At 40.6% G+C, this 27,129-nt stretch overlaps 1 protein-coding gene across 4 annotated transcripts in view; it reads right to left on the bottom strand.

Annotated features, from left to right (window-relative positions):
- The window catches only part of LOC122999857 (MAM domain-containing glycosylphosphatidylinositol anchor protein 2-like), a 180,978-nt gene that overhangs the window by 69,850 nt on the left and 83,999 nt on the right, over window positions 1–27,129 (bottom strand). For all 4 annotated transcript variants that reach the window (XM_044377173.1, XM_044377174.1, XM_044377175.1 and 1 more), the window contains exons 4-6: window positions 23,662–23,858; window positions 19,872–20,004; window positions 19,406–19,675 (exon numbers count right to left, since the gene is read on the bottom strand). In XM_044377173.1, coding sequence (XP_044233108.1) covers window positions 19,406–19,675; window positions 19,872–20,004; window positions 23,662–23,858 — 600 coding nt within the window. The remainder of the gene's footprint in view (window positions 1–19,405; window positions 19,676–19,871; window positions 20,005–23,661; window positions 23,859–27,129) is intronic.

Raw genomic sequence — 27,129 nt, 5'->3', positions numbered from 1 at the left:
CAAAATATCACGAACACCAGTGTAATCCAATATTAGGGACTTGGAATAAATATTATTATAGGCCTACGTTTAAGAAGCTTAAAATTCAGTTTTTTTCTCTATTGACTGCTGACCCTCTTAGTTACTGATGCTATGTCTGTCAAACTTTGAATCCTCACACGGCACATATGCAGTTTGCCGACAGCAAATTTTCAAGTCATGTTTTTAATAATGAGTCCTTGATTTCAGACATAGACATGACAAAAGCAGGTGTCTCATTTCTAGCTGGCCTCCACCTATTTGCTGGCTGAAATGAATAATGTTTAAAGCTGACATATTTAAAGGGAACCCTGTAAAAGGGTCTTGTGTACTTGATTGCTACATACGGTACATGATATCGTACTAAAAGCCTGAGACTAAAGCTGTCCCATACTCAAAAGTTGGCATTCTCACCAGTCCACGTGGAAGACATGGAAATAAAGAACAGCATTCTTCTTTTAGAATTTTTTTTATTCCAACATAACGGGTTGGCTTCTTAAGGTTTATTGTTTGTATTTTCAAATAGTGTGTTTCACTTTTAACCTTATACAAGTTTAGCTGCAGTTTAAACTTCTCTATATAAAATAAAGAGCAGGATAGAGCTGCTAACATTACCCCAAACCCTGTTAGTATCCAGAACCAGCTCCCACAGAGTGAAGTAAAACTATTCTCAGTGGATATGTTATCCTGAAGTTTTTGTTTATTTGTTTCTTTGTTTGTTTTAACGCAACCTGTAATCTCACAAAATAATGATGCTCCTTAGCCTTGGAAGTAATGGGCTAGCTAAGTAGTAAGCTAGTTATCCAGACATGCTAACCCTTGCAGCTTATGTTAGAGCAGAGAAACATACTATTTAACCTATTCTTTACACTTTTGCTCTTGTAGTTTTGGTTTTGGAAAGGCTATGAGACCACCCTCCAAAGTTAGGGTTGCTAAACTATAATTGGACAATCACTGTTGAGAGGTTAAGAGAACTGTGGAGGCAATAATGCCACAAACTATGGTTGCAGAAAATAGCGAGCGCGGAATCAAAACCTCTCTGTTACAGTCAACACAAATATAACATGATGAGGGTCGTGTTTAATGTTTGTACTGTATGTTAAATATCAAGGGCTTGCAGCAGGATTCATTTACGACATAATGTAACTTGTTAGCATGGCTGATCTCGCAGTAGCTCCTTTGTTAGGTGCCAACTAAAGCAAGGGATCATCAATAAAATGAGCATAATTTAAACACACATCTCAGGCAACAGTGTAGACATTTTCAGCGTTACTTTTAAAAACATTGCCAGTATCACAGACACTGGGGCAAAAAATAGAACTCAACATACGCACAAACAAATCTGCATGCATTATTGATGAGTTTTGGAAGCTGGTTTCCTTTTATCATCATCAGGGCTTCCTGTCATTGAACCTTGACTGTGGCAACATGCCAAGGAGCAAAACATCGACTGTAGGAGCACTTACAGGAGCTACTTTCTTTATGGTAATATCAAAAGAGGAAATGCAGGTTCTGCTTTTGCTTATATTTGCATTATATGTCTCCTGTACCCTATTTTGCTTCAGAGATTGCATACAGTTCATCGGTGATGCAGTGCATATTGAAAGCATTCTTTTGGATCATTACCGTACATATTACAGTGTCCCCATGTTGCTTTTTTTACCGCTAACTTAAGTGCTTCTGCCTGCAGCGAGCTTGTATGAATCCCCATAGCTTGAATAGCCTGTGGGAATAATGGGTGGCCTGTACATGAAAAGCACAGATAATCACACAAAGACAAAAGCCCCAGTTGAGGCCTTCTTCTACAGAGATCTCTTACAGCAAGGATTACAATACCACCCCAGGGGAGCTTCTTAGCGGGGCAAAGTACACACAGCCCTGGCTTTACTGACTGTGATATGCACGTATGTACGCACACAATGATAAGGACACAATGGCATTACTTATGCGAACACACACATGCAGCAATACGGCAAGAAAAAAGACTTTTGAATGTCTTTTTCGCCCCATTCTTTCAATTTTAAATTTCAATTTCAATTTGGCTTTATTGGTATAAACAGACAGTGCTTATATTGCTAAAGCAAACAAATTTTAACAATAATAATAGTTAATAAATATATAACTATATGTCACAAACCCTAATATACAGGGTATTATAACTCAAATATGACAATCAATCAGTCAACAAGCAAACAAACAACAACAATCAATATGAACACAAAAAGAACAACCAGTATTTAATCTGGTGGTGTTTCACTGGATGTCCCTCAGGTTGTGGCAAGAGGCCACATATTTAGCCCTCAGTATGCAGCAATGTTGTTTTTCACCTAATGGGTATTTGCCTTTGTCCGTTTCTGATTGTATTTCAAATTCTTGATATTTGTGTAGAATTTTGGGGAAGAATAATGCTCTAATTCTGCATATTTGTCACAGTGTAGCAACAAATGTATCTCTGTCTCCACTGTTGTCTGTGTGCACAGTAAACACAGCCTGTCCTCCCTTAGCAGCCAGGTCTGTCTATGACCACCAGTCTCTATGGCCAGGCTTTGTCCACTGAGTCTGTACCTAGTCAATGTCTTTCTCAATGTCTCATCAGTCGCGGTACGGTCGTTTTAGGGCCACTAAACTCTCCATTTTACTTTGAGTTTTTGTAGTGTCTTTCCAATATGCGATGTATTTTTCTTTTTGTCTTGTTATTATTTGGTCGGGCCAGATTGTCTGTGGACTGTCGTCAAGCACTGCAAGGTTTGTAGAGGTTAGGGAACTGAGTTCAGGACCATTTGGCTGAGGGAACTCTTTTCCCAGTTCGTCTCTTGGTATTTTAGGGTTTTGAGGTGGTATGTTTGAGGGTTGTTTGCTTTGAAGTGATTGTAGCATTTGTTGGCTCTTTTTTCCATTTTAATTTGGAGGGGGTACTGGCCCAGTTCTGCTCAGCAGGCATTATTTGTAGTTTTTCTGTGAAGATGTAATATACTTTTACAGAAATCCACACAAAGTGTTTCGATTGGATGTTTGTCCCAATTTGTAAAATTTAGATGTTTGCTGAGTGGTCCCCAAACTTCACTGCCATACAGGGCAATGGGTGACTGATCTGTGTTCTAGTTCAACTGTGTTCAAATAGAATTTATAGTTGTGACCCTGATACCCAGACCTTTTTTGAAATATCATTATATTTGTCTTCTTTAGGTTCACCATCATGACCCAGGTCTGACAAAACCTGTTCAGATGATCTAAATGCTGCTGTAGGCCTTCCTTGGTAGGAGATATTAGTACTAGGTTATCTGCATACAGCAGGCACTTGACTTCTGTGTCATGTAGTTTGATATCAGACACTGAAGATTGTTCTAGTGTTTTAGCCAAGTCATTAATATAAATGTTGAATAGAGTAGGGGACAAACCTGTTTAAATCCATCTTCCTGATAAAACAAATGTTTGTTTTCTTGCCAATTTTAACAGCACATTTGTTGTTTGTGTAAAATGATTTTATTAAATCATATGTTTTACCACTGACACCCATTTCAGTTAGTTTATATAAAAGGCCGTCCTGCCAAATCGAATCAAATGCTTTTTTGAACTCTACAAAACATGCAAAGACTTTGCCTTTGTTTTGGTTTATGTGTTTGTCAGTTAGACTGTGGAGGGCAAAGATGTTGTCTGATGCGCAGTAATTTGGGAGAAATCCAATTTGACTTTTACTCAGGATGTTGCGTTCATCAATGAAGGACATTAGTCTGCTGTTTATAATGCTGCAGGACAAGTTTACTAAATTACTGTTAACACAGATTTGTCACCATTTTTGGAAATTGGTCTGATCAGCCCTTGGCTCCAAATATCTGGGAAGATGTTTGAGGTTAGGACGATATTGAAAACTTGTAGGATAGCCAATTTGAATTTATTGTCTGAGCATTTAATCATTTCATTTAAAATGGCATCAACACCACAGGCCTTTCTGGGTTTTAGATTGTTTATTTTTTTCAAGTAATTCTTTTTCTGTAAATAGGGTGTCACAGGATTTTTTTTTGCTGATTCAAGAATTTGTAATTTTTTCGTCTGGGTTATTTGTTATTTTGCTGAAAAGGTTTGCAAAGTGATTTGTCCAAATATCTCCATTTTGGATTGCTAAATTATCATTCATGGATTTGTTTAGGCTTTTCCAATTTTCCAAGAATTGATTGGATTCAATTGGTTCTTCAGTCTCTCTAGTGCGTTCTCTCTGCCTTTGTCTGGTAGAGAAGAAAGACGAGTCTCGCTTTGAAGCATTATCCTCCTGTCTACCCATCGGTCCATCTCATTTTTCAGTCAGTCCTGTCTGTCCATCTCTCAGCAGGCATCATACTGTGCTCTCCATTCATTCTTGCAGAGAATATCAGCATGTGGAGCTGAACTCATCTCTCAGAGCCAGATGGATGTCTCTCTAACTGCCACTCTCCTCTGCCTCATCTGCTCCACTCAAGGTTAAACACAAAAAAAAAAGGACAACGGACATTAGCATGACAACTGACATTAGCATCACATGCACTCACACACAGTACACATGTCTGTACCGTCATCCAAACACCTTTCATTTTCCTATTATCACTCCATCCATCTTCACATTAGCACCAACACATTCCCATGCATCAGCACCTTTACAAACCATGGGCACTCACACATGTCCATTCTTGTGGTGGGAAAAAAAAGGGAGTCATAAATGCTGCTCTCAACCTTCAGGCTGACCTCGGGCTTTAATTTGTGTCAAATAAGATTCGCGTGCACACACAGGCGCTGGATGCACAAACAAAACAGGCACCTGCACATGTACAGGCACACTTGTACACATACAAATACACACACAGACAGTCCTTAGGGCCGCAGCCCAAGAGACTGGCCCGCCTGTGCCAGTTCTGGCCATCCAGCCATTAAATTTGGCATTCATGAATGGAAATATATTCAGCTTTCCACCACAATTTATTCCAGAGCAAATTTGATAAGGGTCATTCACATGTTGATTCACATGCTGACAGCCAGGTTTTTACAAGGTTTTCTCTCCACTAAAAAGTCTAAATATAAACAGCGGGGAGCTCACTGAAAAAGATTGGATTTTTGCTTCTCTATAAATAACAGCAAGCTTCCAATCAGTGTTACAAAGTGTGAATGGTGGGTAGTGTGTTTGACTTTGTATTTACGCCGGCTCCAATGTGTGTATGTGTGTTGGTGTACAGAATTAGTTGTGTCTACGTTTGCAGGTCGGAATGATGGATGTTTTGGGTGTAAAAGCCTCATACCTGAATTTGTCAGGAACTCCTGGAGGAACTGTCGAAAAAATCTGACGACAACACGGCAGCGTTTGATTGGGAATCTTTGATAGCTACAGCAGTGCTCATTTCTCCACATCACACGCTGGGAAAACACATTGTTTTGCAAAAAGACGGAAAACACATGCACACAAGTAGGCTGTGTGTGCGCAGGAAGACATGAAAACAAAATGCTAGGCCAGCTGCCCATTTCAACAACACCAGCTAGAGACAGTTCTTTCAATTCACCAACTCTCCATTTGAGAACCACCTACTTGTATTTGATTCCCAACGGAGACAGTGCCAGAAATCAAGGAAGATAAACAACTGGCACAGAGTATTTTTCCATTGTTGCAGCGGATATATCACAAACTGGTGTCCTTGTCGAGGACAGAGTGGACTGAAGTGGCCGGGGAAAGCAGGGTATTGACCTGCATTTGAAGACGTGTTGCGGACCCTTAATCCATAAAAAGGATCTTGTCAGCAGGGTAATGTGGTGCCAGAAGCATGCTGGGCTGGCTGTGGAGATGGCCATGCCCTGGAAGGGAGTCTGGCTGGTGGGACAGTATGGCCGGAGAAACTACCATCTGCTGGGGAGAGATGTGTGTTTTCACACACACAGACACACAGCCCCCTTTGGCAACAGCAGTTTGAGAGGGCTTCTCAAGGACTGGAGAGGAGGGTTAATGAGCTCAGATAGGCAACGATGAGGCCACATGGTGACCCTGCAAAACATGCAAAATGAGCTCAGTGTAAGAGACCTAAATCAATTGGTATTTCATATACGACAGGTACAAAATATGCACATGAATATCGACACATGCACAGATGACCAGTATTTCTTCCCAAAACATTTCATTCACACTGTAACTCATTGCCAATTGGCTGAGCATTTTTGCATTCTTGATTTTTAACTGTTCAAGACTGTTTTGCTGTCAAAAGCCAACATATTCTGAAAATGAAATCAACATTCATAAAAGAGGAAATCAAAAGCCAAAACAGATTTGTGTCTGTGTATGTGAGACAGAGTGTGCTAATGCATACACACAGACACTCTCTCTCTCTCTCTCATGCACACACACACACACACACACACACACACACACACACACACACACACACAAAGAGCAACTAAAGGTCTGCCTGTGCTCTAGCCTCGAGCCTGGCTTATCCTCTTTCAATTTCCCTCTTCTGCTCACTTCAAAGTATCACGTCAGTAAAAAGTTGCTTGTGTAGTTGCTACACTGTACATTTTGTGATGCACAGTTAAAAAGAATATACAATTTCCATGTTTCATTTTCATTAAAAACGCTAACCAACTAGAGAAAATGCAATATGTGAGATTTACAAGAGAACAGAGGAAAATGTCTTGCTCTTATGTAAGTCATGATGACACAGTTAGGAAGGAGATGCAGTACATTGAATTCAAGTGCCAAAACATTTATATGCTAGTATCAAGTGGTACCATGACCATAAATAAATAAATTAACACTGATTAAAGTGCTGCAAGTGACTAAGGAGAGTCTCCAAAATGTTTACCAATCAGGAGGCATCTCTGCCTTTCCTGACTGGTTGTACTGATCCAGAAGTCACAAAGAAATGTAGAATCATCTATGGAAAAGAGCAGTATGACCTAAAAAGTTTGAACAGTGTATCTGCTAATGGCAGTTAATCCAAAGTGTTTCCTTTGTCAGATTTACATGCTAAGAAAAGGTGGGACAGCTTCAAACCCATTCTGGGCACTCTGCCTCCATTTTGCTCATTCACTTGGAGAGTGAGTTTTAACAGCATTCTCAAACCATTTACTTGGGAGTGGAAATGGATGTTAAAACTCTCTACCAGTGAATATGCACCAATGTTGACACATAAAAGTCCACTATTAGAGGACTTGTGAGCCAATCAGTCGATATTAGCTTATCTTACTTATAACAAGTAACCAGTAACAATAAATGGCAGTGCAGAAATGCTAAAGATATGTTTGAGGTAGTTTGGGAACATTGAAACCATTAAATAGTTTGTCAAAAGTTAAAGTTAATTCTTTAACAGTGAAAATGTAGGAAAAAAATACTACATATATATATAAGTAAGGGTTCCTTATCAAAAATGTTCATAATATTGGAAGACATATCAGTATCAGTAAGAATTCTCAAATATTGATATCAGTGTTGGTCAGGCTATATGGACTACCCATAAACAGAAGAAAACATGTCAGAGAGAAGGAAACATTACGAAAAATTATATTCTGTCTATCAACTTTCAAAATATTAAGTACAAACAGTGCAATAAAATCCATATCAGTATTTCTACCAGTGCTCAGTAATATCCACCACGCTAATCATCTGGTGCATGCTGATCCCAAAATTGCATTTGCGTCAGTGACAGCTCATCAGACTCAGGAGAGCGATCCTAGTGCCACAGTGAGATGTGTGATAACATGCTGAACTCATCTCCTGTCAATTAGTGGTGTCAGTTAGGCCACTCCCAATCTGTTGTTGTTCTTTTTTTTATTAGTCTGTCACATAAATAAAACAAAAATGGTGCTGATTTTAGATTTACTTTGACAACAGTGTTGTAGCTTAGTCTAACTGCTTTCAAAATGATGAGATGAGACTCTGGACTTAAAATCAGACACTCTCTTTTAGTGAATGAAAGAAGTTATGCACGTTAACACGTGATAATGAAGTGTACACAACTTGGCTGCTAACAAGAAGAGATAACTAACGTCTTAAACACTGTTTTTCCCATTCTGCTATAAGAGAATTATGGGTAGTAAAGTCCTTAAAACTATCTTCTTAATTCAAATTTATTTATATAGCACCTTTCATACAAATAGCAGGATTAAAACACAGACAAAAAAAAGAAAGAAATCGAAAGGCAACAATAAATAAAATTTTGCAAGACTTAAAATTACAACAATAAAACAATAAAGTTTTGAAAATAGAATAAAATAGAATAAAAGTCAATGAAATAAAAACCAGGGATAAAATGACATAAAAACCAATGATTAAAACTTAAAAATTAAAGCTAAAATTATAACGTTACTCCAAATTAAAATTGAAAGCCAGATTAACAAGACAGGTCTTTAATTTTATTTTAAAAATACTGAGAGAGCTTGCCATACTAATATCCAGAGGCAGTGTGTTCAACAGTTTAGGGGCATAAAAACAGAAGGTACTTTTATGGGACACATAAGGAACATTTAAAAGAGAAGTGGTGGAGGACCTTAATGGTCTGGCTGGAACATAAAACGAAAGAAAATCTCTGATGTAGGGAGGAACAAGGTCATTTAAAGCTTTATAAACAAGTAAAAGAACTTGAAAATCAATTATGAAAGATACAGGTAGCCAATTCAGTGTCTTAAACAGTCGGGGTATGTGATCCATTTTATTTGCTTCAGTTAAGACTCTGGCTGCAGCATTTTGAACTAGCTGTACTTTTTTATAGACTTTTTAGATAATCCAGTAAAAAGGGAATTACAATAGTCTAAAGGGGTAGTAATAAAAGTGTGAATGAGCATTTGAGCATCTCTGTGAGGTAAAAAGGTCTGACTTTGGCAATATTTCTGAGATGAAAAAAGGATGTTTTAATGAGCTTGTTAAAATGAGAATTAAAATTTAAATCAGAATCTAAAATCACTCCCAAGTTTGTGACTTGTGCTTTAATCTGTTTGCTAAGACCACCAAGCATTGACTACTGTTTTTCTAATACTGCTTTGGCTCCTATTCAAAGAATTTTCTCCTCATTTCATTTTAAAAAGTTTTTATCCATCCATTAAGGCATTCAATGAGAGCATGTGCAGTGCATTGGGGTCGTTTGCCGATATAGAGATGTACAATTGTGTGTTGTCAGCATAAAAATGGTAATTGATGTGGTGATGGTTAATAATGTTTTCAAGTGGGAGCATATATAATGAAAACAATATTGGACTGAGAATGCTTCCTTGAGGAACACCATATTCAATACATCTGTCACTGATACATAAGCACCCAGGCTGACAAATAACTGTCTACCAGTGAACTAAAACATGGTCAGAGAGACCAACCCATTTCTCAAGTCTGTCAATTAAAATTTTGTGGTCGCTTGTATCAAATGCTGTACTGAGGCCTAAGAGAAGAAGGACAGCCATGTTGTTTGTACCCACAATAATTCTCAGGTCATTTATAAATTTCAGTAGGGCTGTCTCCATCCCTCCTGTGGTTTGTTCGATAACCAGATTGGAGTTTCTCTAAAATGCTGTTGTTGGTTAGATGAACAAGTAGTTGATTAAAAACAATTTTCTCTAAAAGTTTACCAAGGAAAGGTAGATTAGGAATAGGTCTGTAATTGTTTAGCTCTAGATTGGTTTTCTTAGGTCTGTAATTGTTTAGCTCTAGATTGGTTATCTTTGGTCTGTAATTGTTTAACTCTATATTGGTTATCTTACATCTGTAATTGTTTAACTCTAGATTGGTTTTCTTAGGTCTGTAATTGTTTAGCTCTAGATTGGTTATCTGAGATCTGTAATTGTATAGCTCTAGATTAGTTTTCTTAGGTCTGTAATTGTTTAGCTCTGGATTGGTTTTCTTGAGGAGAGGTTTTACCACTGAGGTCTTGAAAGCTGTGGGGAAGATGCGTAAAATTGTTACTTAGGAGAGGCTTTGGAAACAGGATTTAAACAGCTTGGTTGGGATAGGGTCTAGCGCACAAGTGGAAGACTTCATCTTGCTAACCACTTCACATATAGCATCTTCTGACATCAAATCAAAAGATGACATCATAGATGAAGGCCCATGGGCAGGGAGATCCCAGGAAGTCTGAGTGTCTGTATTTACAATGCTGGCTCTAATAGAAACTATTTTTTATTTTAAAAAATTAAGCAAATTCTTCGTGTTTAAGAGTTGAGTTATTATGAAGACTGGGAGCAGTTGATGGATTTAGAAGACTGTCAGTTGTGGAAAAATGCACTTTGCTTTTCGCCTCTCTGCTTTTTGGCAATTTCTTTTGAGCTGACAAATAGCTGTAATTTTTCATGGTAATTTGCAAATTAATTGCCTTTTTTGATTTGTGCAGGAGAAAGTATCTAATGAGAATCTTAATTTATCATTAAAATCGTCAACAAGGTCATCAACTAAGCCACTGGTGGACGGAGGAAAGGTATTCATCAGGCTTGAAAATTTGTCAAAAACTTCATTTTTAATGTAATGCGTCACATCAACAGTCTCTGGACTATCATTCAATGTAAGTAAAATGTTTTTTATCATGACTGGTACGAACAATGGACATAAAATCTTAAAACTCAGAAAAGAAGTTTTTGTCATCTTTGTGGGGCCAATAGACAGTCACAGTGAGAACAGGTTGGTGTGCTTTGATAATCGTTGCTAAGTATTCAAATGTTGGAAAATTGCCAAAAGAACATTGAGTATATTTTTTAAAAAATAATGGCGATCCCACCCCCTCTTTTATTTTGTCTAATATAAAAGTATCTGAAGCAGCTGAAGTAAGGCTTAAGTTATAAATAAAAAGCTAAGACCATGTTCAGAAATAAAATCATTAATATAAAACGTCTTGCTAGGGGGATCTAATATTCAAAAGTGCTAACCTTATCAGCTCGGGTCTGGGCCTCACTGGGAGTGACTGTGTCAGACCAATTTTCACCATGTTGCATGCATTTCTGCCATAATGAGGGATTGGTGTGACATTAAGGTGTGAGGCTGAGCTGTTGTGAAGAGCACTCTGGTATTTTTTTATGCTATTACGACAGCTAACTATAACAGGAATGGAGAATATGTCACTATTCACAGCTGTTGAAATGTGGTAGGAACAGGTGGGTATTTTTATGGATTGACATTGCAAAATGACTGAACCACGACTGATTCCTAGATGATGTGTATGTTTCCATGGTTTACAGGACTTCAGTGTGAGTTCTCTATTGTAGGCGAATAGTTTTTTACCTTCTCTGTTGAGATGAAGTCTATCCCCTGCAAAGAGGTTAGGTCGCTTCCAAAAAACACAGAAGTTATCCAGGAATTCCCATTGCATGGCACAGTCCTTTAAGCCAGATATGCAGCTGGCACATCCAGCTGAATTTCACATCTCCAAACCGAGGAGAAGGCATGGGTCCAGAAATAACAAACCGTCTGCCAGACTCCAGGACAGTGTCAGTCAGAGTTTTAAAGTCATCCTTCAACTTTTCAGATTGCTGAAGCTTAATATCATATGATCCAACATGTGAGACCAATGAGGTGGAGCAGCAGCAGTTCATGGAGCACTGAATTAATGTGTAGTACCTGAGCCCTAATTTAGCAAAAGGTTTCAGTGTTAGGACAGTAGACATGCCGAACCATGGATGAGCCTACAATGAGACAGGAGGGAGAGGGGGACACATTAAGAGTGTCCCCTCGAGTTCCTCTTCCCAAGGAGGGAACCACAGTCCTGAGATGCACATCAGTACTCTGCCTGCTTTGCCTGGGTGGAAGACAGCATGTGTCAGCAGAAGCCATGGAGATATCCGCTGGGTGGACTGGAGCATCCACAGGCAGAGCCCTGTAGCGGTTTGAGAGGCTGAGAGCTGGCAGTGAATCACTTGGGATTGCTCTTCTCGCGGTTTCTAACCACCACTTCGGACCATAGTCCTCAGCCCTTTCTGACAGATCAGGTGATATCAGAACACCAAGTTCATTCCAACACAGTGTGTTCTGCTTCGGATCCTGCACAGTTAGACGTCTGGTGGGAGGGTCTGCCCAGTTCACTTTCCTTGGCAATGTTACTACTCTTTGTTGGTCAGAGATTGGATTTCCATCACTCTGTTTTTGACAAACTGTTTCGACCTCTGGGCAGAGCTGCGTATCCAATGTAGCACTATCACTGAGTCTGTCCAAAGTCTGTTGTGCCCTGTCTATTTGCAGTGCTTTTATAAGGGACCTGCCAATACCCTTTCAACAAATCAAAGTTACTCACAAACTTGATCTATGCAGTCCTCCATGCACGGTAGCGTGCATTACATTACACAGCTGAGTAGCTTTCCTGAGGTCAGGAGTTGCAATGACGTAATTCTGCCTAGACAATTTATTCACAATAGAGTATGGACCCACAAATTTTGCCAGAAAAAGAGAACTCACAATAGGGAGAAGAGCCAAACCTGATCTCCAGGGCTAAACTCACAGCGTTCCGCTCTGCATGAAGTCATGAAGTTTTTTCATTTTTGACTGTGCACTTGCCAATTTCTCTCATGCTAACTCACCCGCTGCATGAAGGCGCTGCCTAAACCCATTCACATAATCCAAAAGATTCACAAGCGGGTCAGCCTCTTTCCAATGTGCCTTTAAAGCCACAAGTGGGCACACTGTGCCCAAACACAAGCTCATTTGGACTGAACCCTGTGCTCTCCTGTATTACCTCTCTAACGGACAGCATAAGCCATGACAAACCATCTTCCCAGTCTTGGTCCATCTCTGTACAGTATGCACGCAGCAGAGATTTGAGTGTCTGGTGACACCGCACCATGTGAGAAGTAAAGTTAGAACCTTGATCACTCTGCACTACTGACGGGATGCCAAAAATAGAAATGAGCTGAATTAGCGCCTTCACTACAGACTTTGTAGTTATTGTATGTAACGGATAAGCAGCAGGACACCTTGTGCTCTGACACATCACAGACAACAAATACAAGCTGCCAGCCTTAGCGTGGGAGAGGGCCCACACAGTCTATGATCAAATAATCATACCCTAATGATCCACCTGCAGGGTGAACAGAGAGACAGGTGAACCACACAGCACTGCAAAATGAAGAAGACTCAGGGGTCATCACAACCTCCCAGAATGCATGCAGCTGCTTGTCAATCTGTGCATCCTCACTGAGCTGAATCTGCATACAAGTTGTCTTGGTCATGCTAGGCACTGCTACTGGGCCCTGCACTACCCATCCAAAGGTGCTCCCTACTGCTACCAGAATCTTTGTCAGTCTCTCTACGTGACCTGATACTATCTGCCAGTAGTAGTGTCTATTAGCACAGGAAGTTCAGGGTTGTCATCTCCAGGGAAGTCTGCGAGTAGTATCACTCTCCAGGCTGAGCTTCACTATGTTGTGCTGCACTGCTGTTGGAGCCAAATGTATGGAGGTGGAATGTCCCTTGACTAATGACTGGTAGCTTCAGTGCCTTCACCACATTCTCATGCACAAAGCTTCTCTGACTGCCTCCATCTAGCAAGCAACGGATTGTCTTCCTACCTGCAGGGCCTACTACCCATATTTTGGCAGTTTGTAGCAGCACGATGTTCTCGCTGTTAGACTTCATCTTCTCTGCTTGGGGAATTACTGAGGAAATGAAAGTGTCAGAGACCGTAAGTGGGTGTGCCTCATTTTCCTCTCAAATGGCTGCCTGATGCCTGCCTCCACATGTTACACATGACATGAACTTTACCCTGCAGAACCTTGCAATATGTTTAGGTCCTAAACTTACAAAGCACCTGCCTAGCCTCTTTAGCTTCTCCTTACATGCCACAACCTTGTGGTCTGGACATTTCTCAGATCTGTGTTCAGTACTATCACAGAACAGACAATTTTGTGTCTTCTGGCTAGATGTGTGCATTGCAGCTGCAGATGCCATGCTCAGTTCCTTTAGTTTCATGTCACTGGAGGAATATGATTTGCTACATGGCTTGTGAGCAGACTGGCTCTCTCTCTGATTGTATGATCTCATCATTTGCTAAGCTCTCTCTCTACTCTGAACCTCCTTCTGCAGGAACCTAAGAACATCAGCACCTTCCATTCATCATCTTCTCTTCTTAGACGGCTATAATCAAGTGCCATGTCCTCTGGCGTCATCTGTCGCAGTATTGGGCATAGCGTGCTTCTGTATGTAACTAATACTACTCCCAGTGACTCTAGGCTCCTAATCTGAATTTCACATTCATCATATATCTGCCTCAGTGCAAAAACATCGGATGATTTCTTCACAGGAGTGAGATTCAGTAGCTTTGACATGTGCACATTTACAATGAGATCCTTCCCTCCAAATCTGTTTTGGAGTATTAACTGCAGCATCATAATTGCTGTCTGTTAGGATGAGTCCTGCTACTGTTTTTGCTGGCCCTGTCAGGTAAGTTTTCAATAAGGTAAATTTCTCTCTCTTGCAAAAGGCATAATTGCTATGAATTGCAGTCTCATACTAGCTCCAAAATTCCTGCTACAAACTTACATCTCCATTGAATTTCTCAATCATCAGCTTCGGCAACTTAACTGATGGATTGATGTGCTGAGATCTGGCAGAATTTGCACTAGCATCACTTAGATGAACAGGCAGGGAGTTGTCTACTAACAGTCTCCTGTGCCCTGAGCATTTGGTGAGCTCGTGTCTGTGTATTCCTCGTTGAGTTCAATCTCCACCTCCACGTCTTCCAATGAAGTGTGTTCTTTCATCTGTCAGTCAACTTCACACAAGCTGTCCTCATTTGCTGACAATACAGCCGGGTGACACAAAACATGTCATCTGGCCGACTTTGGAGATCTGCCTTAGACTACAAAAATATCATACTATTAATACTTTAAAATATCAGCATATTTGGTATAAAACTAGCTTCATGATACAAGGCTGAATATCGCGCTCTTGAATCAAACACAACAGAGTGTGGAGGAGGAAGCGACCACCCGAGCTATGGTTCAGTGGCAGCCAAAAGAGAGGCACCACAGCAAGAGAGGTGCCGCAGCATCAATTGGTGTCTGGTGAGAATCGTCAGAAAGAATGGAGACAGAACTGAAAACTCTTGCACAACAGCGACTGTGTGTTACCTGTAAGTTTTGCAGCTGCATTCAGCTTGAGCACTAAGGTCCCGGTTCCTTGTCGTCTGTCATTTGGTTGCAGTTTTTCACCACTTTGTCCACAATTGTTTCCCAAACCAAGCTGAAATGAAGACGGCAGACTTGGAGGTTTTTTGAATGTCCATCAGCAGCTCTGGCAGCATTCTGGCTTGTGTAGCCTACAGCTCTCGGTAAGTTTGCAATGATCCCCATAACTAATTCCAGTGCACCATTTGTTTTATGATCCTTGTGCACCGGTACGATATAGCCAGACTTGATGAGGAAAAACATTTTGTAAATGAAAATAAGCCTCAGTAAAGAGATATAATGCTGCTCTCTAACTTTGTCTCTGTGAACCAGCCGCTCTGCTGGGAAACCCACCTGCCTTCCGTAAACACATCAAGTAGTGAATTGGATGGGATCACATGCAATGCATTATGGTTGTTGTAGGATTCCCCCTTAAGATTGATATGGGGAATCTACAGCCTTTTTCCCAGTTTTCTCCTGTCATAGGGCACCAATTTCAAAAATAATTGCACATTTCTACTACATAGGTGACCTAGTTTTAAGAAATCACCATATCCGCAGCAGTGAAGTTTCCCTTTAAGTATGCTGATCCAAAATTTGCACTTAGTGAGATGGTGTGACAGTTTGTCAGACGGAGGAGTTTTTTTGTTGATTAGATGTCATTTATGTCTCTTCACTCTGTTGTCTATAACTATTGATTCAACAACTTCACTGACAGCAGTCGTTGTTCATCAGTCTCATGAGAAGGATTCTAAAGTATTTTCTATTTTTATTGATCCTCAAGGTGCTCTGTCTCCTATTGATGAATTATGTACTTAAATCACCTTTGTATTTACTGACTGGCTGATTTTGTTTTCATACCAAATTTAGACAGTGATGTGGGATGACTTGTTTTATTGCCTTTTGTTGGAACATTTAAATCATTTTACCACATTGAGTCATACTGATATCAGTGATGGTTTGATTGCTTGAGGCCTTCAGGAAAATACACCACGCTATCAATATCCATCTCTACACAAAGGCTGTTTGTCATTGCCTTGTAATCGAAAGTTTCATGAAAGATATGATAAACCCAATATGCAGAACTTCACCAATGACTGTATCGTCACACTGTATGAAAACGTCTAAGAACTAACGTTTATGTAACGGGTGCATGGTCAAGTAGTCTGTAAGATGTATTAGGCTTTTGTATCTGGCTTGATGGAGCTGAATGGTTGCAGGCTGCACAGATTGCATCCTTGTTTTTCCATAAAGCCCTGCACTGCCTAACAAATCAATGGTTCTGTACCCTGCAGCCTTATATGTCACACAGCAATGTGTATATGTTAATACAGCATATATATTTAAGAAGGACAGAGAATCTTTTTTTTTACCAACATCCCATATGAGTACCATTCTGAGCTCAAGACATATGACACATCAACGAGAGTGTGATATTTATTGCAGTGATTGCCAGTGGTGAATGTGATCTGACTTATTTGCTCCCACGGGACACCTGACACCTTCTCTCTGATGTAAGCCTATCAATTCTGAAGTCCTCGACTATATGGGCACTGTCACAATATGGAGAAGGGGTTTATCTGTCAGGGGGGCCATCAGAAATGATTTTTGATGATTTGATTTTCTTCCCAGAGAGTATATGGCTGAATAAATAAAGGCTTCCAACCAGGTTAAGCACCAAGGCGACCTGATGATGGAGCTGTGGCATAATCTCTAAAATGAAAGGAGCAAACTCTGTGAGAAACTAACATTTCAGAGCCTCAAACTGAGCCAATCCGCTCAATAAACTCTCATTTAAAAGTCTTCCATTTGTGTGTGTATGATGTTCTCTGGAAAGTTGGAATGTAAACAGAATAAGCTTGTCGCATTTAGATCATGCCATGAATGCTGTTTGGTTGTAAGGCTTCCACTAATTAATGCATCTTTTTTTTCACCTGTTAGAAGTTCCTGCGTTTCTGCACTCAGGGCATCGGGATCCTCTGTTATGTCACAGATGAAAGCCTAGTCACACACACCACCCTTAATCCTCGAGCTTAGTAATAGCAGTCGATTTAGGAGTATGAAAGTCAATTTCCCCATGCATCATGTCGCATCTGTGCAGGTCTTATAGCAAAACAGCTTTTCTTTACAGATGGTAAAATTGCCTGTCTTCAGTATTAGCCTTCTTTGGAGTTTTTCAGCATTTTATTGTACTTATCACATGCCAGGTTCATAACTAAAAGCCCTCAGTACCACACAAGTATCCTTCACCTTCCAGGTATCCGGTTTGACAGTAAAATATCAATACAAGCATCAAAAAAGTGTTACTTTGATAATATTTTCTTGATAATGGCCAAACAGTCGACAATGGCCTTCGCCCTGCTGTTCTTGTTTATTTGGTGTCAACTACTCTTTGAATCAGTGTATTATTAATTATTGGTTTCACACTCTTTTGCCTCTAGCATTGCCCTTCACTGTATTTAAGTGGCCAGCCAGTAATAACTATGAAATCTGCTACTTTGTGTGTTTGTAAGGTCCAACTGTAAGTGCATATTCAAGTCTGAAGGACATTCAGACGTTAACATCCTTCAGACTGGAATGCAAATAAATCAAATCTAAACTCTATAAACAAACTTTCAACACCATGCACTGCAATCCAGTTTCAATGATTCATCTCTTAAAAAATTAATAAAACATGGGCACAGTCATACAGCATGTGCACTCTTAAAAAAGGCTTTACCACCCTCCTCAGGCAGCAAAGAGGGAATTCACACAAAATTTGAAGCCTGGGGTACAGTTAATCCATATTATATATAGTGGATCTATTTATTATTCCATGGCACATGTGCACATTTATAATTTTGCATTAAAGAGTTTTTCTCCCCTTTAGTGTTGTCCCTGGAAAAGCTTTCTGTGTCCCCAACTTCACCTTTCATTGAACCCATAATTCAACCATTCAATCATTTCTTCTCATTTCTATTCAACCATAAACTATTCCTGTCCATGGCCACTACACACTCTGCCTGTATGGAGTCCTAAAGTGTTCAATATTAAATAAATAAATAAGACATTATGAAATTTTACTTCGTAACTCTGCAAAGTGACTGATGAGAATTAAGCCAGAGACATGACATGACTGTTAATGTATAATGTGACCTTGTCTCTGTTTGTTACACTGACTGCTTCGCTATTTCGTTCTTGTAAGAATCATGTGTAGTGTGTCTTCATGTTTTGGTGAGCCAAAGACAATTTTCCACCCTGGTACACAATAAAGATATATTCTATTCTACAATTATACTGTATATAATCATTATTTAATAAATTATTTAATTCCTCAAACTCAAGTCTTTACATGACAACTGAACATTTTGATTTTTATTATTGAAATGTTTATTTCAAATTCCTCTTCTCAGGAGTCTGTTTGTATTTTATAATGTTACTTTTTTGAAAGTGGTGTTTTGAGCATGCACTCTGGCAGTTTTAGAGGGCTCAACAACTGCTACCAAATTTAGCCAGCTAGCTCCTGTTAGCGAGAGGAGGAATTCTGAATCAACTGACTCAAGGCTGCTGCTGTAAATAAACACAGTATTCAGACACAATAACTAACTAATAACTAATAAGCTTAAGACACTTGCACATGCTACTTAACTAGCCAGCTAACTAGTTCAGTTGGCTTGTAGGCCTACGCTTGGATTATTACTCAGCATCAAAGTGAAGAGCCAGGGGTAGCAGCAGCTAGCTGGTTAAATCAGAACTACCTCAGCAGTGTTTTGATGCTAAAGCTCTACAGACAGATTTCGTTTTGGTTTTTGTAGTTAACAGGAGCTAGCTAACTAACCAGGAGCTAGCTAATAACTAATCTTACAGCTGCTGTGCTTGCTAATAGAAGCTGAGGGCATGTGATTGGCTGAAAGGTGAGGGGCGGGCACTGATGGCTACTCCGCTGACATGTAAAGTGACATTATGATATAAAAACAGACACATTTGGGTTTTTTTTTATCTTAAATTCTCATGTCAGACTGTGTATCATATGGTACGCCAACCTATAGAGCCCTGAAGGGTTGTGTAGGCAGGGACTGAAGTCAGGATAAGGCTGTTGGTTGTATATGAAAACCATAAATTATTTAAAAAAACAGAATTATGGACATTTCACACTGAGTGGAGTTTTGTTAATTTATTAAATTATCTCACAACTTCATTGTCCTTTCATATATTTTACTCTATTTATTCATATGATTTATTTATGTATTTATTTCATGATTCCTCCTTTATTAATTTAATATTAAACACTTTGGGGCTCAGTATATTTGGTCATGCAGTCATGCCTTCTCACCTCGCACCACGATGGTGGTGGACTTCTTGGCGGGGTTTCCCACATTGTTGCTGGCCACGCAGCTGTAGACCCCTGCCTCATCTGAAGAGATGGCCGGTAATGTAAGCGTGCCCCCCTTCACCACGCTCCTCTGTGGTAGGCTGTCATTACTGCTGACCCAGGTGAGAATGGGGGGCGGCTCCCCACCTGTGGTGATGCACACCAAGGATACCGTCTGGCCAGGATTCACCACAATTGGATCCTCCACCAGCAGCTTGATGGAGGGCGAGGCTGTGGAGGAAGAGCCATATAAGACCGTTGAAAAACTGAGCACAACTTCATTTTTTATCCCATGCCTACCCAACATTTATTAAGGCACCTTTATTAAATTTGCCATTTTCAAATTGAAATCTGATTAGAACATAATCAAAAACAGCAATTTCGTCTATAAATTTATCATTCAGAAAAGTCAGTAGTCTTAGAGTACCTGTTTTATTGGTGAGTTTGAAGATAACACTGCGATCAGTGATCCCACACACGTTTCTTACTGAGGCAATGCAGCTGTAGTTGGCATAGTCCTGAGGACGCAGGTTCTTCAGCTTCAAAATCTTCGTTTCCCCCTGCAGCTCAGACCAAACCAACACTGGTATGCAAATGTGTGAAAAAATATCAACATAATCAAGTAAAAGAAATGCAAAAAACTAGGTACTGAGAGAGAGATGACAAAGGCCAAGCAGCTCCAAAGAAAGGTCACAGAGATGAATATGTATATGGTTTTAATGAAGCCAAAAGTGAAAAAAGGTAGCAGAGTTCGAGAAAATTACTGTAAAAAAATGTGAGGGTATTTTTTCGAGAAAATTAATGTGTCAACTTGCTCAATACGAGTTTGTGGATTACCCTCCACTCAATGGCCCTGCGCTATTTTCACCATTCAGCAAGAGAAATATGGATGGGCTCAGTGGGGGATCTCTCCACAGAAACGGCTATCTCGTTGAGAATGTGTGTTGATTCCAGCCGGGCCTGTCAACCGCTAACCCCACCCAGAAGGCTATGATGAAGATGTGAACCTTTGATCTGGCTGACTCCGATGTGCAGGGGTGAGGGTGGGGGTGGGATTAAAACATGAGTCAACTGCATGCTGCGGCAGTCCACACAACATGGCAGTCACTCATTTCTTTCAATCCCTTTCATATCCAATGTGGCTCATGGATAACTTAATTGTATTAGATTAGCCATGGACCCCACACTATACTTCCTTTCTTTCTTTGTCACCTCCTCTGCTTCAGAGCAGATATCAGCAGATGAGGTCTGTGGTTTTCGGAGTGCAAGCTTTACTCGCAGCGAGCGGAGGGGGGGGGTGGCAGATTGGAAGGAAAATCTATTTGGAAAATGCAAGGGGCAGAGAAAGGAATGTAAAGGACAAACACATTAAATACAATTGGACGGGGGGATTGATGGCCATATTGATGGGGAAATTGAACGCTGAAGTACATAAGAGCTTCAAGACCGGGTCTTAGGACTGTTGCAAGGAGGAGGAGGAGGAGGAGGAGGAGTATACTGTCACTGCAAGGTGAAAAATTTTTATCTCCAGCTTCATTTTCATGTTACTTTATTCTGGGGATGCAGAATCACAACCAATTGGAAACATAACATAAGAGATGGATAAAAGTAAGGGCATTTTTCACAGCTAGAAGCAGGGAAATGTGTTAACTACATGGAAGCCAAGAAAATAAGCTATAGAAAAATGTCATAATTGACACAGCTGGATGATGGGCATTGTGTTGCTAGCTGGGCTTTAAATGGTTACCTCTTTGAGACAGACAACTTGCTCTAAGTGAACATCACACCGCAAGAAAACATGAAACCCCATCGTAAACATCCAAAGGTATCGACAACTGTAACAAGGCGAGATGAGAGATGAGAGAAGAGAAATGGCTCCATTATATACCTTCAATAACTGTTATTCCCTGACACTTTTTGAGGAGAATTATGAAGTGAGAGGTGGTGGAGAAAGTAACAGACAGCAGAAAGGACAGGGTTTCTGGGCCTCACTTAATTAGTTTTCCATACAGAGTTTGAAATGCCACCTCTGCATTCCTACAGTGTCTGTGGGAATTAAAAAAAAAAAAACATTTGGTAAGCTGATAAAAGCTGCTAGGGACACTGGAGTGAAGCTGGAATGAAGAGTAATAGAGGCAGTAAGGTATAGAGACAAACTTAATTCACCAATTAACTTGGCAAAAGCGGAGGCCTGACTGGACTTAAATGGGCACTACTTGACCCAGTGGACTAGATTTGGGTCACTTATGAATTTGTAACTCGGTTGCCTGTAGATATTCCATGCAAGTTCAGATATACTGTTGAAAAATAATGCTATAAGCCATTTATATTAGTGAATTACTATGAGTTTGGTTAGGATTTATTTGGGGTTATACTCACACAAAGCTAATCTCTGGGTTTAGGTTGTGCTCAAATTTTCAGACCCAATTAAAGCTTTAATAGAGGGCAAGATGAAGGAGCGAGGGGAAGGAGCAAAGATGTATGAAGAACAGGATGGAGAAACAAGGAGTGTCTGATGAGGCCCAGTTGCGCAGCTTCCTCAGCCTCCTTCACCCACTCCATTAGTTCCCAGCCATCTTTCTCCATTTGGCCAAACATCAATTTCACTTCCTTTTTTCTCTCTCTGTTCCTTAAGCCTCTTTTCCACTCTCGCATGTCCTTTTTTTCCCTTTTCTCGTAGATTTCCTTTCTCTCTGCCACCCGATTCAACACACAAATCACATTCAGTTCAATCAATTCAAAGACTACAATTCCCTTACTAGTGACAGAACAATCTCAATCAGTTCTTTGTTGACTGCACAAGATCCTTTTCAGAAACAAAGCTTCTCAATTTTCAAATTGTAAAGAAAGAAAATCCACTTGCTCAGTTGAGGGAACTGAGAAGAGAACTCAAATCTTTCTGTGTCTGCAATTTTTTTTTTTTTTTTTTATCAATATGCATGTAACTTTGTGAAAGTGGGTTAGTGAAACTGATACTGCTATTCATAGTTGGCTGGGTAATGAGTACAACTTTTACTGTCCTGTAGCCAAACAAGGGGGTAGTGAGATTAGGGGTAGGTTTTTGAAAACAAAACAAAACAAAAAAAGATTATAAATCCACAATCTTGCATTTTCAGCAATGGATGACAGCGCTATAAAGTAACCTGCATCATGACATCTAGCTACAAAAGCTACAAAATCTGTTGCTCGTGACATAAAAGCATTAAAGTTATTATTACAGTATTTCACACTGTAATTTGTCACCTTTATTACGAGATGTTGTGTTGGTTCATTAATTAGCTGCTACGGCTTCCTCATCTGTGTTGTGAAAATGCAGGAAGAGGAGGGGAGGAGTGTGTGTTGTGACGGAATGTTTTTGCACTTCTTACTTATTGCCAGAAGATGTTGATAAAGGTCACCATTTACATACGTGTAGTAAAGTAGCTCAAATTGATTTTGATGATTACTATAATTAGGCAGTAGAAGAGTCAGACCTTTGCTGTCAGAATTGGTTTACTATATTGATTCAGCCCATACCATTTACCATTACTTTATTTATAGGGCTCTTCATTTTTACTGCAGTTATCACAGCCATCATGATGATGAAATCATTGAACAGAGTGCTGTAAATACAGTCTTTTGTTCCACACGTTTTAGGCTTTGCTCACTCCATCTTTTGTCTATCAGCCTTCATATGACAAACACAACATGTAATACAAGCACCTTCTCTTGGAGAGAGAGCGTTGTATCATAAGAATTTGATGAACTTAATGAATTCCAAACCAATTTTGTAAAAACTGCTCTGCTATTTAATTCTTGTTTTAACAAATTTGTTCTCTGGAATTCTTTTTTTTCTTTCTTTTGGTGATACAAAGATGGCCACAGCAGTTGCAAAGCAACACCCACGGGTAGCCATGAGAGCATCTCTTAATATGAGAGAGCACTGTCTGAAAGAGCTTCGGCAAATTTAGCTCCTGATGAGCACATCTTGTGCTATGCCTTTGAAAGTATATTATGGCTGTTTCACATCCTCTTGTATCAGCCTATTTGTTCTTTCTCTGTAGCTTGCAGGGGCAGGGTAAGAGATGCATGTCTTCATAAGAGCCAACAAAAAAAAAAGGCATCAAATTGTAAATTAACCTGTCCGGCATTTACTATTAAACAGTATTTTCTTTGAATTTACAGTCCCATATTCCCTGATTTGATATTTTGTCCATATCATGTTGCCTCTGTCTTACCTGTGTGAAAAAGGGCTCGTAGATCTCCACACCCTTGTCTGAACCCTGTGTCAGGACCTCTCTCCCACGATGCCAGCTGTAACGCACAGGCGGGTTGGAATTGGCCACACAGCGCAGAAACACAGTCCTCTCATAGTAGAACTGTTCCTTAGCTTCTCCTATACTCTGGTGCACCGTCACCACCGGGTCATCAAGGTCTGCAAGAGGAGCACACACAGGGAGGAGGGGGTGGGACGCTATCAATAAACACTTTTCCAAGAGTTGTTCAATTGACGAATGAGTCGATAATTTCTCAGATCAATCAATCACACAGACCACATTTCACCCACGAGTATAAATATGTACTTGCCTGGCTGTGGAAGTGATGATAAACAAATCAGGTATTAAATCTTTATATTTCTCAGTGAACACAAATAATCTCCCACAATCTGCACCACTTGATTGTGGTTAAAGCTCTGACCGAAAGGGTCAGAATTCTCTTTGCATTAGCGGAGGCAGTTATCGGCATGCACACAGGGGTCGATGTCTGAAAGGAGGTGAGAAGCCCACTACTTGAACTGCTTAAGTCAATAGGATGCAGCCCAAGGGCACACTGACTTCCCAGTCAATGAGCGAGCTGATGTGTGTTCCGAGTCGCACTCCATTGTGAGGTTCAAATATGAGGTTCAGCGAGGATGACAAATACTGTGCACAAAATGATGTTTGATGTCCGTCACTTCAAAGAATAACGTTTGGCTGGCCTCTGCTCTGATTTGGACACTCTCTGATTTGACACATCTGTTACTCTACCCATTTCCCAACAGATCTGAGGGAAGTTTTATCCAACGCTAGACAGTTGGTTATTTGAAAAAGCGCTTGTGGTTGATTAAATGGATTCAAAGTTAATCATCTTACCCGGCTATCGCATTAAGCCTTGGCAAATGGTGTTCATCATAGCTGTGGTGTCTTTTAGCATGCTAATACTCGCCTTTTAGATTATGTCCATTTGCACGCTCAAAGAACGTGGGGAGCTAGCTGTTTCCCTTTCATCTCCGTCCGAGATGCAATCAGTTTTTACCACAAGCAAAAAGGCAATTTAAGGGAGAGGATGAGAGAAGCTAATGCAAGTTATCCCTCATGCTAAAATTCTAACTGATAAAGGCTGACCTTTTGCATATGAGGGGGGAAAGTGATTGAGTATATTAATGAGTGAGTTAGTGTATCAGTGATTGAGCAACAAGGTGGATGATTGAGTGATTGAGAAAGCCGCTGTGTGTGTGTGAATATGTGAGCGAGGGAGTGTGAGATAGCAAGGAGTTTACAGTAAATGAAATATCCAAATCTTAAACGATCATAAGCCTCCAGAGAAAAAACTACATACACCTTAGGTATTATTAATGGATGAATTCATTGCTTTTAATTCAGTGGCGTGGCCCACCCCTGGATTTGCTGGGGATGAGGTCCTAATCAAGGTGCCTATGGGCCACAGAGCACAGCATCCAGCCTCGACGCACCGGCCCAAGAATGCTGATTCCTCAGTTTCATTAAAGACATGTTCTGCCCTACAGCCCCTTAATCAAAATCTAGCAGCGGTCAATACTTCATCCAGGATCCATTACAGTGTCTCAGGTAAGAGCAATTACCTTTGGCGGGGGTGGGGAGGTGGGGGTGGGGGGGATAACAGGGGAGGGGGTGACAACGCTCAAGAGAAGACAGAGCGACTGTGGGGCCATTTTAGAGGAGCAGAATGCTCTAAGTAAATACACTGATTCATTATAGAGAGGAGGAGGAGAGTATGAATCCTACATCTAATCTGACTCCGCCGAGCTTCTCCCTCATCTGTTTCCTCCGTCAAACAGTCAATTTACCAACTGTGGCAGAAAGAGAGTGATTCATTGACAGCCCTATCTACCTTGGGATACACGTGTCTTTGAGTGCTGGACCTGATAGGAGGTTGTCTTCTTTCTTTTTTTTTCCTTTGTGGTGACAAGAGTGTGAGAGTGTTTATGTGTTAGGTAAGGAGCGGTTTGAGCTATTAATAGGGCCAAAATGATATGCAGAGAGGAAGTGGATGCTAGGAGCGCAAAGAGATAAATATGGAAATATGGAAATGTACGCACTGGATTAAAATTTGATGAATTTCAAACAAAATTCCACCTCCACCATCAGTCTTTCTCCCGTAAGGATGTTGTGTGTGTGTGTGCGTCACTCTTGTGCAATTAGCTTCTGAAGTCACGCTTGACTGATTGTGAAGCTTAAATCCCCAAGCCCAGAGGAAAACTGCGGTGTACAGGCCGCCTGCGCCAGAGTTGTTAGGGTTTGTAATTGCAGGTTTATGGGTTCACAGGCCGGTAAATCTGCCCATGTACAGCTAAACGCTACAGCGAGCTAACCTTAGCATCACTCTTGCTCACTCTCACCAACCATGACGACTCTGAAAGCTCTGGGTTTCTCTGATATTAAGACACGCAGGCGGGGCAGCATAGCACACAAATGTGCGTGTGAGTCAGAGGTCTCGCATGACAAGATGAACCTCTTTCTCTAAAAGGCGTAACATCACCAAAACTAGAACAAAACCTGAAGATGTTGATATTCCCGTTTGAGTTGCAGAAAGCTCATTCCTACTTTATGGGCTTACCAAAACATTTTTGTTGGACAAATAGGCACAAGTGAGTCGTTTGGATAAAAGAGAAGCAAGATGAAGACTAAAGAAGGTGCTTCATTATCACATCAAACCTTAGCTCCTTCCTTTCATGTCGCCCACCGCCCCCCCCTCCAGAAAAGGCAGACACCTGCACAAAAGCTAACACACATTACCTCACTCCACCTACTGTATCCACACCCAGCCACCCACACACACACACACACACACACACACACACGCACGCAGACACAAACATCCTGGTACAGACCGTCTTTTGGCTGTCTCTCGGGTGTTAATCTAATGCAAGTTTTTCTATTTTTTCTTGGCTTTGATGTCTTTCACTCTCTCTGCCTGATCTGTTGAAGTCACCTGGGAAGAGAGCACCTATCAGGCTCCCAGGCTGTCAGCCATGAGCGACAGAGGCTCGTGATTAATTTCCCCCTAATCACTGTCCCAGCTTGATTACCAGCAAGAGCCACTGACCTGAATGACATTTGTGCAATGTCTTTCATGAGTAAAAACAGCCCTGTTATGTCAAAGATAAGCAATTTGCTTTTATTTTACGCCTAGAGACAGCCGGGGGAGCGGAGGGGGCCGCGGTCAGAAAGAGACAGACACAAAAGGAGCAAAAGGAGGTTGAGAGCATGTAAACAGCTTTAAATTGCTGCTATCCAGATGCAGGGTTAATGAGGTGATGACACTGTATAGCAGCTGTCTCCTACACTCTCTCCAAATAAGGGTGACTTGCTCTCTTTGTAGTGGATTTTTTTTTCCTTTTTGGTGGGAATATGGGCACGAGGCATAAGCGATTAGAGAAGTTATTACCTGGCAGCATGCCCTGTGAA

The sequence above is a fragment of the Thunnus albacares genome, chromosome 16 (genome assembly GCF_914725855.1).
Source record: "Thunnus albacares chromosome 16, fThuAlb1.1, whole genome shotgun sequence".
NCBI classification, from domain to species: Eukaryota; Metazoa; Chordata; class Actinopteri; order Scombriformes; family Scombridae; genus Thunnus; species Thunnus albacares.
Note: the sequence above shows the minus strand (reverse complement) of the source record. Positions and strands in the feature narration are given on the sequence as shown.